The following is a 16,347-nucleotide window of genomic DNA, read 5'->3' on the forward strand; positions in this document are numbered from 1 at the left end:
ACCAAGCCAAAAGAGCTGCAATATATATAGTAAAAGAAGCACTCACATTTTATCGTGTATTCAGAATAGGTTGTCTTCATTCAAATGTATACAGTACATTTTAGGTGAAAAAAACAAACTGAACATTATTATAATATGGAATACAACGGTTCATAAAACTGCCAGACAAATCAATTATAGTGATAACTAAGAACTAATTTTAGTACTTTTTGCAAAATGTATAACTGTTAATTACTTTAATCCTGAATTTGACAGAGGGCATTGCTTAAATAACATTGTGGCAACTCTTTAAATTCATTACCTTATTATATTTACCTTGAAATATCTTTTGATCATATTTTTTTAAGATAACACTGTTACCTAGTGTTCGCATATCAGACATTACATTAGCCTGCATACTTCATAAAGTTTAAAAAAACACAGGGTACACAGCTCCACTGTAAAATGTAAAAATAGACAGGCGTTTCTACAAATTGTGTTTTTAAAAACAATTATGACTTTCTTCATTTAAGGGGCACGTAAACATACAGTGGAAGGCACTACACTTTAATGCGCAAATAGTTGTGAGTAGGTTCATTATTCTTTCAGAAAGCTGCTTAACAAGTGGACTTTTGTCCTGCCATGCAATTACAGCTTTTGCGCATGTGAAAACCTGCTATTGCTCACTACAACTTTGACTTTGCTTGAAAGAAGCTCATAATTGCATTCATGCACTCATCAGAGAGCCATCTCTCCACAAGTCTCTCACACTCCTGGTTATTGACAAGGTGTAGTTTCTCCTTTTCAATCCCCCGGATCAGCTGTTTGGAAAAGGCCAAAGACTGGGGGAAAAAAAGGAAAAACATCATATTCTTAGAGCACAAATTCTTTAAGTATTTCTCTCTTATGGTATTAAATTCTCCTAACAAAAGACACAAAGACAAAAAACGTTTAAAAGATGAGTGGTATTTGCCATTTCTAAGCTACTGCTTAGGCCAACAGAATATATACTTCCCAATATACCACCTGTGTAATTATCAGTTTCAAATACAATAAAAAGGTATTTATACTGGACAATTGTAGAATTATGAGTTGTCTACTAACAAATGTTCCATGTTATTTTGACATCGGTATCTCATACAAATGGAAGTCTACAATACAAATACCAGTGGTATTAAAGAAAATGCATAAAGTCTTGCAACAACCAAAGAAGAAACCTAATTTTATCTGCTCCGTGTTAATCTAAATTGAACACAAGATGTGGATATTGGGTAGTAATTGCCAAGACTGAGCTATATTTTCAGTCAAGTATGAGGCATAAAGAAATTTCAGAATGTTCAATGCTTTTGATTAGTAATATAGTGAATATTAGTACAGTTAAACAATTCTAGAAAAGGCCATGGCTTCTCTCTGCATCACAAATCCAATGCATTAAAAGTTGTTATATTTAATGGAAGAAATCAAAGATTACAGGCAGTTGCATGGATATAGAATAATAAACTTGAATGCATTTAAAGAGGTTTTGATCTTTAAGCCCAGTTTGGTACGTGGTAAAAAAATCCTTGCATAAGTCAGACAAAGATAGTGTTCACATGTCTGTGAGGAACAAATAACAAGAGGATGTAGATGGTATAAGCAAAGTGAGATGTTTGAAAATGATGTGTTTCCCTTTCTTCGAAAAGCAACAGAATCGAACAGATTGAACCGACAAATGAAAACACCTACATTCTTGGGAAGCTTGGCGTACTCTTTCAGCCGAGTCCACACCTCCTTCTGAAAAGTGCTGTCTGGAAAGACCTCCGTGACCAGGCCCAGGTTACAAGCTTCATGGGCTGTGAGCTTCTTATTGAACAGCAGCATCTCATTGGCCTGAGAGCAGCAGAGCCACACAGGTTACTCAGGAACATCAGGATACTAATTCTCATTGCAGTAACTCTTACCAACTACATTTATCCTCATCAATGACATATTGCATGGGATTCCCAATTACATTCAAAGTGAATCTTACTATGGATAAATTGATTTGTAAAGTACATACAGTAAGAGCGTATCAGTGATCCAAACTTTTCTTATGCTTTCCTTTTTTATCCAGTGACCTTACCGCTGCCATCTCAGTATTTTTGTGGGTGGATTTTTATTCTGGGTGGTTATTTATTCCTGTGATTTCTCAATGAAAATAAATGTTTTTTTATATATATATACTTGGTCTAAACTTACATATGGAGTAAAACAATTGATATACAGTGTGCAAGTCCTACAAAATGCTGCTCCATACTGTATTACCCAAATTTTAAAACATTAAAACAAGCAGCTGTGCTCTATAAATAATATGTATACCACACAACATCAAGGATAAAACAGAACAGATCCGAACCAAAGGTAACACATAATATACCTTTAATGCATTATAAACAGCATGATGAACACTGAAAGCTTGTACGTGTACCACCCGGTATGGAGAATTTGTGAATTTCCTAATTTAATCTGTATTATGCCATGCCAGTGTTTTCCTTGTAGTGTTGTTAATCCCAGGTATTGTTAAAAAGAAAATACATCTCAACAATCTTCCCACATGATTAAACAATAATCCCTTCTCTGTAATTTGACGTCTGTTACTGTAAGTGCTTGTGTAAAAATAAAACCTGTCACAGACAGCATGGACCTTCAACGCTTGAGGCTCTGCCTCATTAACAAGAAAGGATGACTGGTCTCACCTTTGCGTTGCCCATGATCTTGGGGAAGACGTAAGAGGAACATCCTTCTGGACTCTGACCTAGCTGGCTAAAGGGTGTGTGAAATGTAGCCTGGTTGAAACAGAAGCAGAGTTATATATGATGTTCTGCACAACAGAAATATACCAAAATGGTCTGCATCACCTTTTATTTGCATCAAGACTGACATATTTTTATGCCTTTTCTCTTATGGTATACATATATGGGTATTTCCTCGGTTCAAGGAAAAGTTCCCTGCACCCCTGTAATTCATAACTTTGGAAGTTAAAAAGGGAACTGCAATACTATTTTTTATATTTCAGGGTTAGAATGAATCAGCACTGATTAGTGCATTTCAAACCACAATAAAAGGTAAATGTACACAGTAACATGTAAAACCTCCAATTTACATCACAAAATAGATTACATTTCCAAGTATGTACAGAACAAGGCAACACAACGTCTGGTGAGATGAAGTGGCAATAACAGATACTGTAAATTAATAGACAATGTAATAGACACTGTAAACAAGCAGGCTTGTGAATACATCTCTTTTGATCCAATAGAAATATTGCTGTCAGCTTTGAGACGGTTTTGTTGCTAAATGGAAGTTAATCGTTAACTTTATAAAGATGACTTCAGAATATTTCTGTCTGCTGCACAACATGTATTTACTTGCTCACACATCACATTACATTAGTCATTCCAGTGACTAGTGATCAGGAAGGACCACTTCACATCGCAACTTGCATGAACTCTCTCGTCCGTGGGGAGACCAGGGCTTTGCGACATGACGACAAAGTTCTTTCAGAAAGTTCACGACTTTGTGCTTAATTCGAAATTTGTACAAATCTATGCCACAAAATTCATTTTGTGTCATTCTTAACCCAATAGGCAGTGGAACAGGAAATGCTTTAGAGATGGGACGAATACTGGAAGCTGAGTGGATTTTATGGCAACACACAGTACCCTCCCATCATGTGAGAGTTGGTTTGCGTTTGATTTTTAATCTGTTCGGGACATGACACTCCATTACAATCAAATTCTCCTTTGCAGGGCTGCTCATCCCAAAAAGCACAAACACAGCATCTCAAGAAAACCTACCCTGTCGGTGGCGTAGACTACATCAAAGAGTCCGAGCAAGGTGACCACAATTCCTACGGCAGGGCCATTAACCACAGCAATCAGAGGCTTAGGAAAGTCAATGAAAGTCTCGACAAATTCTCTGCAAACAAGAGCGAATTCAAGGAAAAAAAAACACAAAGGGGGCTTTCAGACACAAGAAAACCATCAGGCCGTTGCTTGAAAATACTGGTCTGTGAATAACATCACTCCTTATACACATTCCTTTCCTCTGATCATTATCAAAATTTCAGCTTTTGTTGATGTAAAGGCTGCAATCTTTTTTTTCACCTTTATTAAGATCTTGTAAGCAACAATACTTAAGTAAAAAACAAATGTATCATTTTTAGGAAAAATAATTTAAAATAAAAAACTTTCAATGCCTCAGTTGCGTATGTGTGCACACCCTTTACATCAACAAAAGCTGAAATTTCAATGAGGGTGTGTAGACTTTTGATATCCACTGTGTTTCAGAATAGTCTGAAAACCTGACTGCTACCCCATACTACTTTCAGCTACAACACAGGCAAGCCACGACCTGTATAAGTACAGTGCGTAAGATCAATGCAGATTCTAACAAATCAAGCAAGGTTTTTCAATTATTGGTGTTTGGTAACAATAAAAATGCACTGATTGGAAAAGAATGTGTAAGTAGGAACTATTTTCCTGGCAATCAAAATTATCAAATGGTTCTTTTCCATTTTAATAAATACTGCCTCAAATAATCAAGAAAAAGATTTGGATAATTAGGACATAAAACTAATTGAATATTATCAAAATAATGTTTTGGGACATTTTCAACTATATAGAGGCCAATTTATTTTAAAAATCATCATTTTAAAATGTCAAATGGTTTTGGAGTTTGATCTTCAAATTTTGACAACTGATTGATGGAAACAGTTTAAAGTTTTAATTCTGGAACAAAAACCTATGGGAATCACTTTTCATGGATAACAAACAAGTTAATGCCAAATTATATGGAGATATAGATATATAGACAGTTTTAACTTATTTTGTTACATGTTAGTCTAAAAGTATTTTAATATTCTAAGAAATCTGTAATGGAGAAAGGAAAGAAGTATTACTTATATTACTACAGAACATGTTACACAAAGGCCCTGTGCATGATCTTCTAAAAGCAGCAATATGTAAAAAAATCACTGACTCCTTAATTGGTTCTTACCTGAGTAAGTCTCCTGAATCCTTTGCCATTTTCTCTACACCTCCAGCTGGAATGTTTGTGAAGTTATTCAGGTCATTTCCACTGGAATAAAAATTACCACTGCCTAGTCCATAAGCAAAAAGAAAGCAAAATAAGTGCCCTTGCAAACATAAATGGTTCAACTATTCTCTGTTACTACCTGACAGGTCATTTTTAAGATAAACAGAGAAAAACACACCACCTAACCTCACTCTCTCATTCCAGTCACTATTCTAGCCTGGAAAAGATGAAGAAACCACAGAAATTTTCAGACTGGTATGACGATCATTGAGCCACTTGCTATTTTTCCACACTGTATGCACACTGAGGGCTGAGCTGTGACTGTGTCTGAAACAGACTTTACAAGCAGCACACAGGCTGTCAACACACCAAGATCAGCAAGAGTCTTGTTCGAACCTGGCTAACTGTGGACACCCTAAGCCCATAATCAATATCAGCTAGTTTAACAGCCTAGAGCCAGTAACCTCCAGGATTCTGAGCACACTAGAAGCAAAGCATGATTTTGGCACTCCTGCCTTGAAGTAGTCAAACTATGGTTTACTAAGAGAGCCTGTCTATCCAAACATGAAAAAATTACCGAAACTTCATATGTAAATATTGTGCCCTCAGGTTTGTACGTCATGGTAGCATAGTGGTTAGCATTGCTGCCTCACAGCACTGGGGCCCTGGGTTCAATTCCACACTTGGTGTGCTACCTGCACGAGTTTGTGTGGGTTTCCTTCTGGTGCACTGGTTTAAAACCACAGTAAAAACAAAACATATAGGTAGGCTCATTGTCTTCTGGGAAAACTGGCCCTTATGCAAGTGCCCTGCGGTGGACTGGCGTCCAGTTAAGGGTGTATCCGGCCTTGAACTGGTTTGAAAAAATTTGCCCCGTGACCCTTAACCGATTGAAGAGGACAGAAAATGGATGGACAAATTCCATACACTATACTATTGTAATGGAAGCAGAAAGTGCAAGAACTTAATTCTACAGCGAATTAGCAAGACACCGTGAAAAACTTGTGAGCAACAGATGTCTCTCCGTAGTTTTTATCTGGGAGATCCTGTGATATACTATATGTTTATACGTGATATAAATATACTGGCAATAAGATACTGTCTGGTAAGGCAAGGCAGAGGTTTGATTACCTGAGCTATATCTTGGATCATCAGCTTCACAATACTTCTGCAATGTGTTTGGTTCAAAGGGAAGAAAGGTTAAGTTTTTAAGCTTGGACAAAATTTACTGACCATTCATGGTCAGCATGGTCCTTTTTACATAGTCACAAAATCTGAAATCAGAGTTCTTAATTGTAGAAGGAATTAAATGTGGTATGCAAAATAATTTGCAGTATACTATACAAATGTAAAACTTTCTAAAACTTATTAACAGTTTCTATAGATCATTACATGTTAAGAGTTTTATCTGTTGTACATCATTAAGGCATAGCGGATCTTATACCAACTCAGCATGTGAATTATAGGGAGCTGGATCTTGTCAATAATACTGGATATACTCCCTACCACAGAATGAGCAGTGAAGCAACACAGTGAGCTGGGAAATGATCCTCACTGACTGAATGAATGTTCTTGGCTGCAACACACCAAGATCAAAAGGTGAGGACAAGAATGGTACCTGTCAGTACAGTTATGACACAGTCATTATTAGCTGCCAGCTCCAGGGCTTGCTTAATTTCATTGTACATCTGCAATAAAGAAGGAAAGGGCCATTGGACACAAGTTCAAGGACCAATGAAACTGATCAAACAGGTATAAAGAGATGGTATGCTCATACAGGTTGACATGTCCTAAAGCAAACAGTCACTGAAAGAGATGCCAATCTAGCGAAACAAAACAATACACGGGGGAAGAAAGTTTAACTCTTAGCAGTGCAGTAAAGTTGTGAATATATCACAGAAAGTGCAAAATTTAATATAAACCTAACCTTGTTCATAGTTGCGACAACCTTCATTGTGACTGATTTTTTTTACTCCTGTTGTAAAGTAATGTGAAAAAATAAACAGAAAAGTGACCGTCACTTTCATACAGAGTGATTGGTATGCCTCCTCTATCCGATTAGGGATTATCCTTGTTAAATACAGAAAGGAGGACCCAAAGGAACACAGCCCAGGAGTTGGTTATTGTAGGTATAGAGAAAATTAAATGCTATGCAGCTAGTAGTATTAAAAGTTTCCATTACTGCTACTGTACTTGCAAGGGTGACTGAAAGAGATTATAGACATTTTACAAATAATGGCAAGGTTGTTCAATTTCATAAATGAGCCTTTACTGCTCTCCAGCAAGTGTAAATTATGCATTATTAGCTGCAACTCTTCACAGCTCGGGAAACTTGAAGACAGAGGTGCACAAATTATTTATATTTATGACTGCTTGAAAATGACGACTTTGCAAAGAAGTGACATCTTCCATCTAAAAAATCATGAATATTACAGCATTAATAATAAGGTATTTGTCTTCAGCCATATCAAAAGGGCTGCAAGGTATCATTTACATCACCCACACACAAGTTACAAGTATTTTTATTCTGACATTTTGATTTGGGATTCATTTAATTTTACATCTGATTTAAATGTACCTTGTTATAAACAGACTAATTCAATTACAAACAGAATAATAGCTATACAAGCCACCCCAATAATAGAAATATATGATAAAAAATTACCTTCTGTAGGTCCAACGTACCCAAAAATGTTTTAGAACATATGCTTTATAAAGTTTAATAAAATATCTCTGTGTTTTGAAAACCACACATATTCAATACATGAACGCTCTTTGATTTAATATGAATATCAGGCTTGGATGAAAATATACTACGCATGAGATCCAAGATCATATGTCACCTGTATTTGCTATGATAAGCCTGCAAGTCTGATTTCAGTAATGGGGAACATGGACAAAACTTTGAAGGCTGGACTTGTAGCTTTTACAACTTCTCAATATCTCTCTGCTTATCAAATGAAAAGTATATTACTATCATATTTATAATATGGACAGTATAATAAAGTTTAAATGCCTGAAAAATGTCCTCTTCAGTCATATTTCTTACCTAAATGCTTGCAGCAGCTCTAAGTGTGTATAAGGTGCTGTACGTCAGTGTGTAAGGTGTATGTTTCTCATGTGCCCCACGTCTCCCTGTTCTCCAAAGTAGAAAAGTTTGTTAAGTTGCTATTTATTGGGCGGGGGGGGGCAGCTTGCTTCTACATTACCACTATACATGAGGGGAGATTTACCTGTGTAGGACTGTCAAACGGTACGAGTCGCAATGTTCTCAGCTTAAGACCCTCTGTGGCCCCCATAACCTTGGTATTAACTTAACATTAACCACATCTGGTTTTCCTGTTCAACTCTGCCTTACCAAGACAGTAATGGCGTTCTTCTTCTCTGGTCTGTTCATGACAATGGTGGTGATGTTGTCCTCCGTGGTCACAAGCAGTGTCTCAAACGTAGCCTGGCCCCCCGTGGATGACGTTTTTGGCTGCGCCGGTGTTTCTGCAGCCACCAGGGACTCTACAAGGTCTACGTACTTCTGCCTGGCCTCCTCCTAGTACCAGCAAGGGTTAAACAGCTAGTTCATTTTCACGGTCTTTACTGAACAGTAAAAATAATACCAGTCCAGCTTCGCTTGGTAATCAAAGAACTGAAAATATTGTGTAATACAGTTCCCAGTTAAATCGGAAACCACAAGAAGAAACACTGCCAGCAACGCATTGTAATATGTCAGGATTCTGGCTCCGCTGTTCCACCCAGGATCAATGCAACAGTTAGATCCTGCAAAAGTGTTTAAATCAGGAAACTTAGACGCTGCATTTAAAGTGAGTCATGAAGTATCAAAATATTAATAACAACTTGAATTTGCATAGTGCCTTTCATTTTAGAGGACCCCACTGCACATATAGGTGGGGATTCAGTTTATCCACAACAGAAGGGCAACACACATCCACATTGAGAAATAATTTCATTAAATAAATTAAGGGGGAAAAATAGGGAGGGCAGCAAATTTTTTAGTAGGAGGATAAACTTACTTGACTCAGGTGCAGCACAGTATATAGCAAGTCTATAGAATGATGGTTTCCCTCGGTTTATCTGTCTGACTGCATATGCTAAAGTAATTCCCTTCTCCTCTGTAAGGGACCAGAAATAATGTCTGGAATAAGACTGGAGTGATTGTATATATATAGCCTCTGGATACGTGGTAGTGCCATGGCTGTTCTGAATCCTGATTTACACTGCATGATTTTGAACATTCTTATATTATGTACTCAAACCACAGCTTATGATTTGCAACTCACAGAAATTTCTTTAATTGTTTTAAAAAGTAAGGCCCTCATGTGGCACGTTTACAGCAAACGAATGTTACGTTATTGAAAAACTTGATTTAACCAAGTCTGTGTGTTTTGATGAAGACTTTTTATATGCCTACAGGATCTACAAAACTGTTTGGAGTACAGAGACCCTGCATCCCGCATGTGAAGAAATGCAAGACAAAGCAGGAGGAAAAGTAGTCTTCATTTCTCTAGATGTCCCCTCACCCACATCTTCTGCAGAATCTAGTGCTTCCTTTTTGCCCCCTTCTTATATTTCTCTCATTCTTGCAATATGAAAAAGAAATCTGATTATTTATAAAGCCTAAAGAACAGTAAATGATAATAGTTTGGTACTCACCGGTGATAGACTGTCAAGAGACTTCCAGGCATCCCACTTGGCCTTGTTGACGAAGTCCAGCATGCTTGGCTTTGGAATATTGCAGGGACCCTGCATGGCCTAGACATATAGAACAAGCAACACAATCATTTAGCCATTCGGCTCTCAAAGAGATAGCATGTCTTTTTCCATTTAAAACAACTGAGAAGAGCAAGCAGTGCTACAACAGAAGATTAAGGCATCAAAACAAGACCTGACTCAGGTGACCCAACCCAACAAGGCCTTAGGCGTGTAGAAACCCACAAGAGTTCTCGCTGCACAGCAGGATAATGAACTCCTGACCATCTACAAGGCCCACTCAGATGGCGATCAGTGTGACAGGACTAATGACATGGCTCAAATACAAACCTGACTTCTAGATTATGGGACCCAAATGCATGGTAAGCATAGATCTTTACTAGTTCAGCTACTCAGAATATCCACTTTAGAGAGTGAAACCTCGGTAGTAGAGTCGCACTACTTGTGCAGTTCTTTTTGTGCTGTACTGAAACAGAAAGCCGTGGTGATGCCAATCCAAGCATCTACAATTCTGTAATGGATCTAGATGACCCCATTCTTGTGTTATATATGGAAATGGAATAATATCAAAATTATCCACAAAGACATTAGTTCTATCGAAAGTAAAGTCAGTAAATATACGTCTACAGTATGTGCAATACAAAGGAAAACCACAAGTATTGGAAATTCATGTGTTGCACTAGTGTAGATTTAGACTTTGAACGAAGAATGATATTCTTGCAAAGCAACAAAAAAAGAGAAAAACATATTAGCCTTTAATCCAGAAATAAGTACATGTGTTACTTATTTTCCATAATATATGCACCAATTATGATAAATATGAAAATGTATTAAGCAGAGTAGTAGTAGAGCAATTTATTGCCATATGTACACACACATTGGAATTCTTAACCGTGCTGATCTCTTGGGACACACGGTACAACAGACAACACCACACGATGCAGACAGTACCTAATTAATAACAACAGGAACAATAAGTATGTTGTGGGACAATAAATATGTAGTAGTGAGAAAAAAAATGGTAGACCATGCAAAAAGTGTGTAGTGCAGATGTGTAATGAGTTTGAATGGAAGCATGGTACTGTAACGCATACGGCCACCAGTGAGTGTGTAAGAGCCGGCTTACCAGAGCGGTGACATCACCGCCCTTCCCTGTGATAGCAGGGCCCACAGCCGCTGGGCTGGGGAGAGATCTCTCTTTAGCTCAACGGGCTGGGTCCCTGTTGAGTGACGCCGGAGGCCCGGGTTCGAGTCCCCGACGGTGGGGGGCCAACCTGATGCGGCAACAGCGAGGGAGCCCACGTGAACCCCGAATCGTTACAGAACATTGTCCAAGTTGTGTTTTTGTTGGCTCAAGTGCCAAACAGAGGACAGGCGAGCCCCACTGGTACTGTAGCTTCACTCTGCTCAGACACCTGGACTCGAGTATGGAAAACAATACTCACAAGCCTGATCCAGCTCTGCCCTATGTGAGTGGTTTTCAGTCAGTCTTGGTCTGCTGCTAGTGTGCTCCCTCCTGCTACAAATGACAAGCCCTTTAAAAACACCACTATGAGGTGCGAGTATCACCTGTTTAAAAAGTGCATATATTTTCAATTTGACTTCATTGCCAGGGTCCTTTTTCAGTTTGCTGAGCTTGTCCTTGGCGTGATTAAAGTCCTCGACAGTTGCCCCCATTAAGGCCCCAGTTGTATGAAGCTGAAGTGCTGGTAAGCGAAAGGACTGAAACAGTCTGAGGAAGAAAAGAAAGACAGTATTTAGAAAGTATTTAAAACATTTTGAATATTCTAATAAATATTTATAGAGATGCAGTACACTGCACTGTGTTGGCAAACCAATCATGGCTGTTAAAAAATAAAAAATATATTTGAAATGCATGTGGAATAATAGGGAGTTTCAACAGTGTAGACCCTACAGGCTGTTACAAACATAAACCTCACCTTTATTTCACCAGTCCTCTCAGGCCTACATATGTTGTAGGAAGAATCATTTTAGTTGTTTCTTAGACGATCTAAAAGAATCAGCTTTAACAGGGGTGGCCGGATGGTAGTTCAACAGATACACAACCTTGTTCCTCTTAGGTGTGCCTAAATTTCTCACTCTTAATTTCCACATTTAGTCCCCAGTCTCCATAGCATTATGATTGAATCGGTAACTTCAGCTGACATTTCAAAGCCTGACAAATCTACTAATTCGAGTAAATCACCGTTTCCAGACAAGGAAATATATGTACACGTCTTTGAACTCCTCCAGATTTTTCCTTTTTGAAAAGCGAAAACAATCATAGAAGAGATTGTTTACTTTTCAAAAGCTATGTCTTCGAGACTGATACTATGTTTGACATAAGAAAGCCATCGCGGTCTCTGAAAACGTTACTAGTTAATGAGTCAAACAAACAGAAAACTAACGATTTGCTTGCTTTAGAAATGTTGTAATAAAAACATAACCAAGCAAACTTGGATCTCGTACAATCAACCCGTGCAGCATGTCAACCTTCATTGCAGCTGCTAACATTACAGCAAAACCAGCAAATAAACCTCCAAAACCTACACAAACCGCGGCTGGACAAATATTCCACAATTATAATTCACTCTTTAAACTCACCTCGCAGATTTCATGAAACGCCAGCTATAAAGCAGAGACACGGCTGCAGCCATACTATTGTCGAGGTCAGTGGGATAAAGTTCACCGGCAATCTAACAACCCAGAGTCTTACCCCCTTTCTGTTCAACCCCTCCCTTCATTTCGTACAAGTCAAAGCTCAATTTAGTGGCTCCCTCTGCTGGTCGGAGCACGTAGTCCTTTTTACAGTGCAAATACAGTCTACACCTTGTGACTAAGCGTGGTTAGCATCTGCACATTATAAGCATTCACAACTTCATGTTGAAGTTAGGAGCTCATGGTTAGTATTCTAGTATTCAGGATTAGTATTCTACATGCAGATGTTGGAGTCCCTGAACACCAATCAACACCTGTTCTTCAATATTACAAATGTTTGAGTGTCTCTTGTAAGTGTTATGTCTCTGCATTAATTTTTTCATTGTCTTTCACCTTAGCTGGCACAATATGACAATGTTTTATTCAAAGCGAACATTACACTATTATGAAGAAAAATGGCCCTTCATGTTTCCAATCCTTCTTGTTTGCAATCTTCTTGTTACACCTGTGTGGTTCTGTCTATTTACACCAATTTTAATGCAAAACATCAGCCATGCCTCAACACAAATAAAAACAAGAAAAGTCTCTATGAGGTACAAAGAATCAGATGTGTTCTTTTTGTCTGACAGCAAACCAAGAGCTAGAAGTTTATTTATTACTTTAATATAAATAAACTATAATATAAAAGAAAAACAAAAATACATTTGAGACATTGGATCATTTGTTTTTAAATCACTTTAAGGTTCTACAATAAAAGGCCCATTAAACCAGACACAGACATGCAATGGCTAAGGCAAGTAGGCCTGTTGTTAATTACAAATCTTGTTTTCCTCATAGGTTTCCACATCCCTAAGAACATACAAATGTTTCTATTTGGTTATTTTCCCCATTTGGTTACTAGTAGCTTTTCAATTCAAGAATCTAGATAGCAGCAGTTGTAATAAAATTGCATGTTTGGTGATCACTTATTCAAATCAGAAGGAGCAGCAGGTTAAAAATAAATTCCTGTTGGTCTCCACATAATATTCTCCAGTAGCCTTACATGAAATTAATGTGTGAAGGAGGTTTAAGATGGAGACCCATTTAAAACTAAACAGCAAACTAAACTGAGACAATAAAGAAAACTGCTGCTCATTAAAGATCGCAAGGCACTATTCCAAAAGAGTAGGGATTTTAACCCTGGTGACCTTGTTAAATACCACTCTTGACTTGTAAAATCTGGCCTACCTAATGTTTCCCCTTAACTCTATTGATGAAGCCATTTGTCACTTCTCTACCTTGACTGCTCTGTAGTGAGACTGGTGGCTGCCACATGTTACCCAGGTGTCCTCATCTGCATGTAAAGTGATTTGGGACCTTTGAGTTGAACAATGCTATACAAAATGAAAACTATTGTAAAGATATTTCACTTTAATGTTATCTTTCTTCTCAACCATTGATTGCAATTGACAGATTGGTACTTACTGTCACTGTAATTCCTATTTTAATGCTTTTCTACAAATCATTTATTGAAAGTGTTTTAACATACTGTCTTACCTTTTTGTGTGGCAACATCAGTACTGCAAATTGAAATAGGTGGTTAAAAACAGGTTTGGAAAAATATTCGTGAAGATTAGTACTAAATTCATTAGGGCAAATCAAATCAATGTAAATGCCCATTTTGGAGCGTGTGCCACATCCCCTCCACTGTGAATTTACACTACTCCCATCTGGGAGACACCTTGGTGCCCATAGGAGTAACAACAAAAAGCACTAGAAATAGTTCATCCCTTAAGCAATCATGTTCTCAAACAATGTAAAGTAACTCTCTTATCTTCTGAAACACTGTTGTCCTGAACTCTTTGTTGGTGATGTCTTGTTTTTGTTGTATTGTTCTGTTGGACTCTGCCAAAGTACAAACTTCCCTCAGGGGACAATAAAGCTTGAAATGAATCAAATTACGTTTTCAATACCATCCTGTCTTCTGTACCAGATGGACAGGTATGCTAATTTTGCAAAGTAGGGTGGATTTTGGCACTGCTCCAACCTGTTTTGTTGTTGCCAAGAAAGTTGCATAACCTCTTTGCTGACAGTGGGGGAAAAAAACAGCAGCACAAGATTTACTCACAAATAAGTAGAATTAAGGAAGCTAACAATACATAAGCCTCTTACATGGAAGTAACTCACACACTAGATTCCTACAAAACTACATCTGAAGTATACATTAAGTCACCGAGCATAAGTCCTGTGTAAACTCAGGAATTCTTAAAAAATGCTATTGTGTTTCGCTTTTCTCTGAGTTATTTCTTGTGGCATATAATCCTCATAAATGTAAAGGTCAAATAATATGTAACTGACAGTTATATATGCACATTTAGACTGTTTGCAGCATGATTAAATTGCTGCTGCTGTTTTCATCTAATTTCTATCATCCATGCATTTCTAATAAACTGCATAATGGGTGGAGCAGTGGCTCTGTACATAAGTATCTGTGCCTGTGGCTGGAAGGCTGCAGGTTCAAATCCCGTGGCTGGCAGAGGAATCCTACTCTGTTGGGCTCCTGAGCAAGGCCCTTAACCCCAACTGCTCCAGGGGTGCTGTACAATGGCTGCCCTTGTGCTCTGACTCCAAGCTTCTCTCCCTGTCTGTGTGTCTCATGGAGAGCAAGCTGGGGTATAAGAAAAAAAAGATGAATTCCTAATGCAAGAAATTGTATATGGCTGACAAAGTGATCTCTTATCCAATACTGGGTTGCACTGTCTCAGAGCCCAGTCTGGCAGACAATGATTACAAGGCAGGATACACCCTGGAAGGAATGTCAGTCCATCACAGGATGTTTTAATTAGTTACATCAAGATAACCAGCATGCACTAGGCCATTACATCGTTGAATCTCAAGTATCACTGCTTCATTTCCATGGATACCAGGACTTCACATATTTCCTCTAACACCACAGATAAATTAATGCTGGGGACAACAAAACAAAGCAGCACGTGCTCTTGTTAACTTTATTGTCGTAACTGTGACCTTGAGATTATTCTAGTGCTTCCAACAGAAATCAAAAAGCTAGAAAAGTGCTTCAGAAACGTATATCTATGGTGGAAGGCAGTGTCCATTTCAAAATGAAATGCTCAGATGTTCTGCGGCACCTGTTTCAGACAGCAAAATACTTTAAAGACTTAAAGACTGTGGAGACTTGACTGTCATACACAGGCTCAAATTTATATTTTATTGTTTCTTAGCCTAATGTTGTTCAATACAATGCACACTGTTTTATGCAATATACATTATAATGTACAATATAATGCAAAGCAGCTGTTTCTTAATCCAGTATTTTACAATATAATGGAGAGCAGCATATGCATTTCTTGGTTATAAATTTATCCAATACTGAAAAATTACTAAATCTATTTTGCCACAAGGTTCAAGTAGTCATCACTAAGCTCATGTGCTACAGGGGTTTTCAAAGACCTGTTCACTTTCAAACATTCGTTCTGGTAGCCATTTTAAGAGTAATTTAAGAAGACATTACAGGAGGTAGAGACTTTACAACACATACACTTATAAAAATGTATAAAGCAATTTGATTAGATCATCTCGCCCACTTCAGAAGGATCAAAACACTCGAAATGACTGGGACACTTGACAAGTTCAGTTTTTCCATTTAGAAGCCATTCAGTATCAGTTACTCAAAATCTCTTAAAGTTTTATTTTACTATAACACTACTAACAGCTCATCTGTACAGAAATATAGCGTTATAGCGCTAAATAGAATTCGTATGCCATTAAAATCAGTATGTATTTCAAGTTTTTTTCCCTCAATCTCAGAAAAGGGGATGTACTGTACCTTAGTATTGACTTATCGGGTTGCATATTCATTTGGCAGAACAGGCAACAGCACTCAGTTTTAAAATCGAATGTGCGTAAAATCGGAGATAGACTGGAGGACACAAA

At 37.8% G+C, this 16,347-nt stretch overlaps 1 protein-coding gene across 2 annotated transcripts; it reads right to left on the reverse strand.

The window, feature by feature from the left end:
- Positions 1-47: 47 nt before the first annotated feature.
- eci2 (enoyl-CoA delta isomerase 2) lies at positions 48-16,346 on the reverse strand. 2 transcript variants are annotated; one of them, XM_015354769.2, is made up of 10 exons: positions 16,241-16,346; positions 11,326-11,488; positions 9,700-9,798; positions 8,393-8,578; positions 6,653-6,722; positions 4,996-5,098; positions 3,795-3,915; positions 2,694-2,783; positions 1,705-1,848; positions 48-821 (listed from the first exon to the last, which is right to left on the reverse strand). In XM_015354769.2, the coding sequence occupies exons 1-10, from the start codon at positions 16,270-16,272 to the stop codon at positions 666-668; spliced, it is 1,164 nt and encodes a 387-aa protein (XP_015210255.1). In that variant the 5' UTR covers positions 16,273-16,346; the 3' UTR covers positions 48-665. The 2 variants fall into 2 exon arrangements, with proteins under 2 accessions (XP_015210255.1, XP_015210254.1); XM_015354768.2 differs by lacking the exon at positions 16,241-16,346 and adding an exon at positions 12,361-12,468.
- Between the last annotated feature and the right edge of the window lies 1 nt (position 16,347).

Source organism: Lepisosteus oculatus, chromosome 6 (assembly GCF_040954835.1).
Source record: "Lepisosteus oculatus isolate fLepOcu1 chromosome 6, fLepOcu1.hap2, whole genome shotgun sequence".
Taxonomy (NCBI): domain Eukaryota; kingdom Metazoa; phylum Chordata; class Actinopteri; order Semionotiformes; family Lepisosteidae; genus Lepisosteus; species Lepisosteus oculatus.

Excerpts from the sequence above, each read along its gene's own strand:
- eci2 (XM_015354768.2), bottom strand. The coding sequence starts at position 12,413 with ATGGCTGCAGCCGTGTCTCTGCTTTATAGCTGGCGTTTCATGAAATCT. Across the intron at positions 1,849-2,693 it reads AGATCATGGGCAACGCAAAG|GCCAATGAGATGCTGCTGTT; the intron begins GTGAGACCAGTC and ends TGCTGCTCTCAG. Across the intron at positions 822-1,704 it reads ACGCCAAGCTTCCCAAGAAT|TCTTTGGCCTTTTCCAAACA; the intron begins GTAGGTGTTTTC and ends TTTTTCCCCCAG.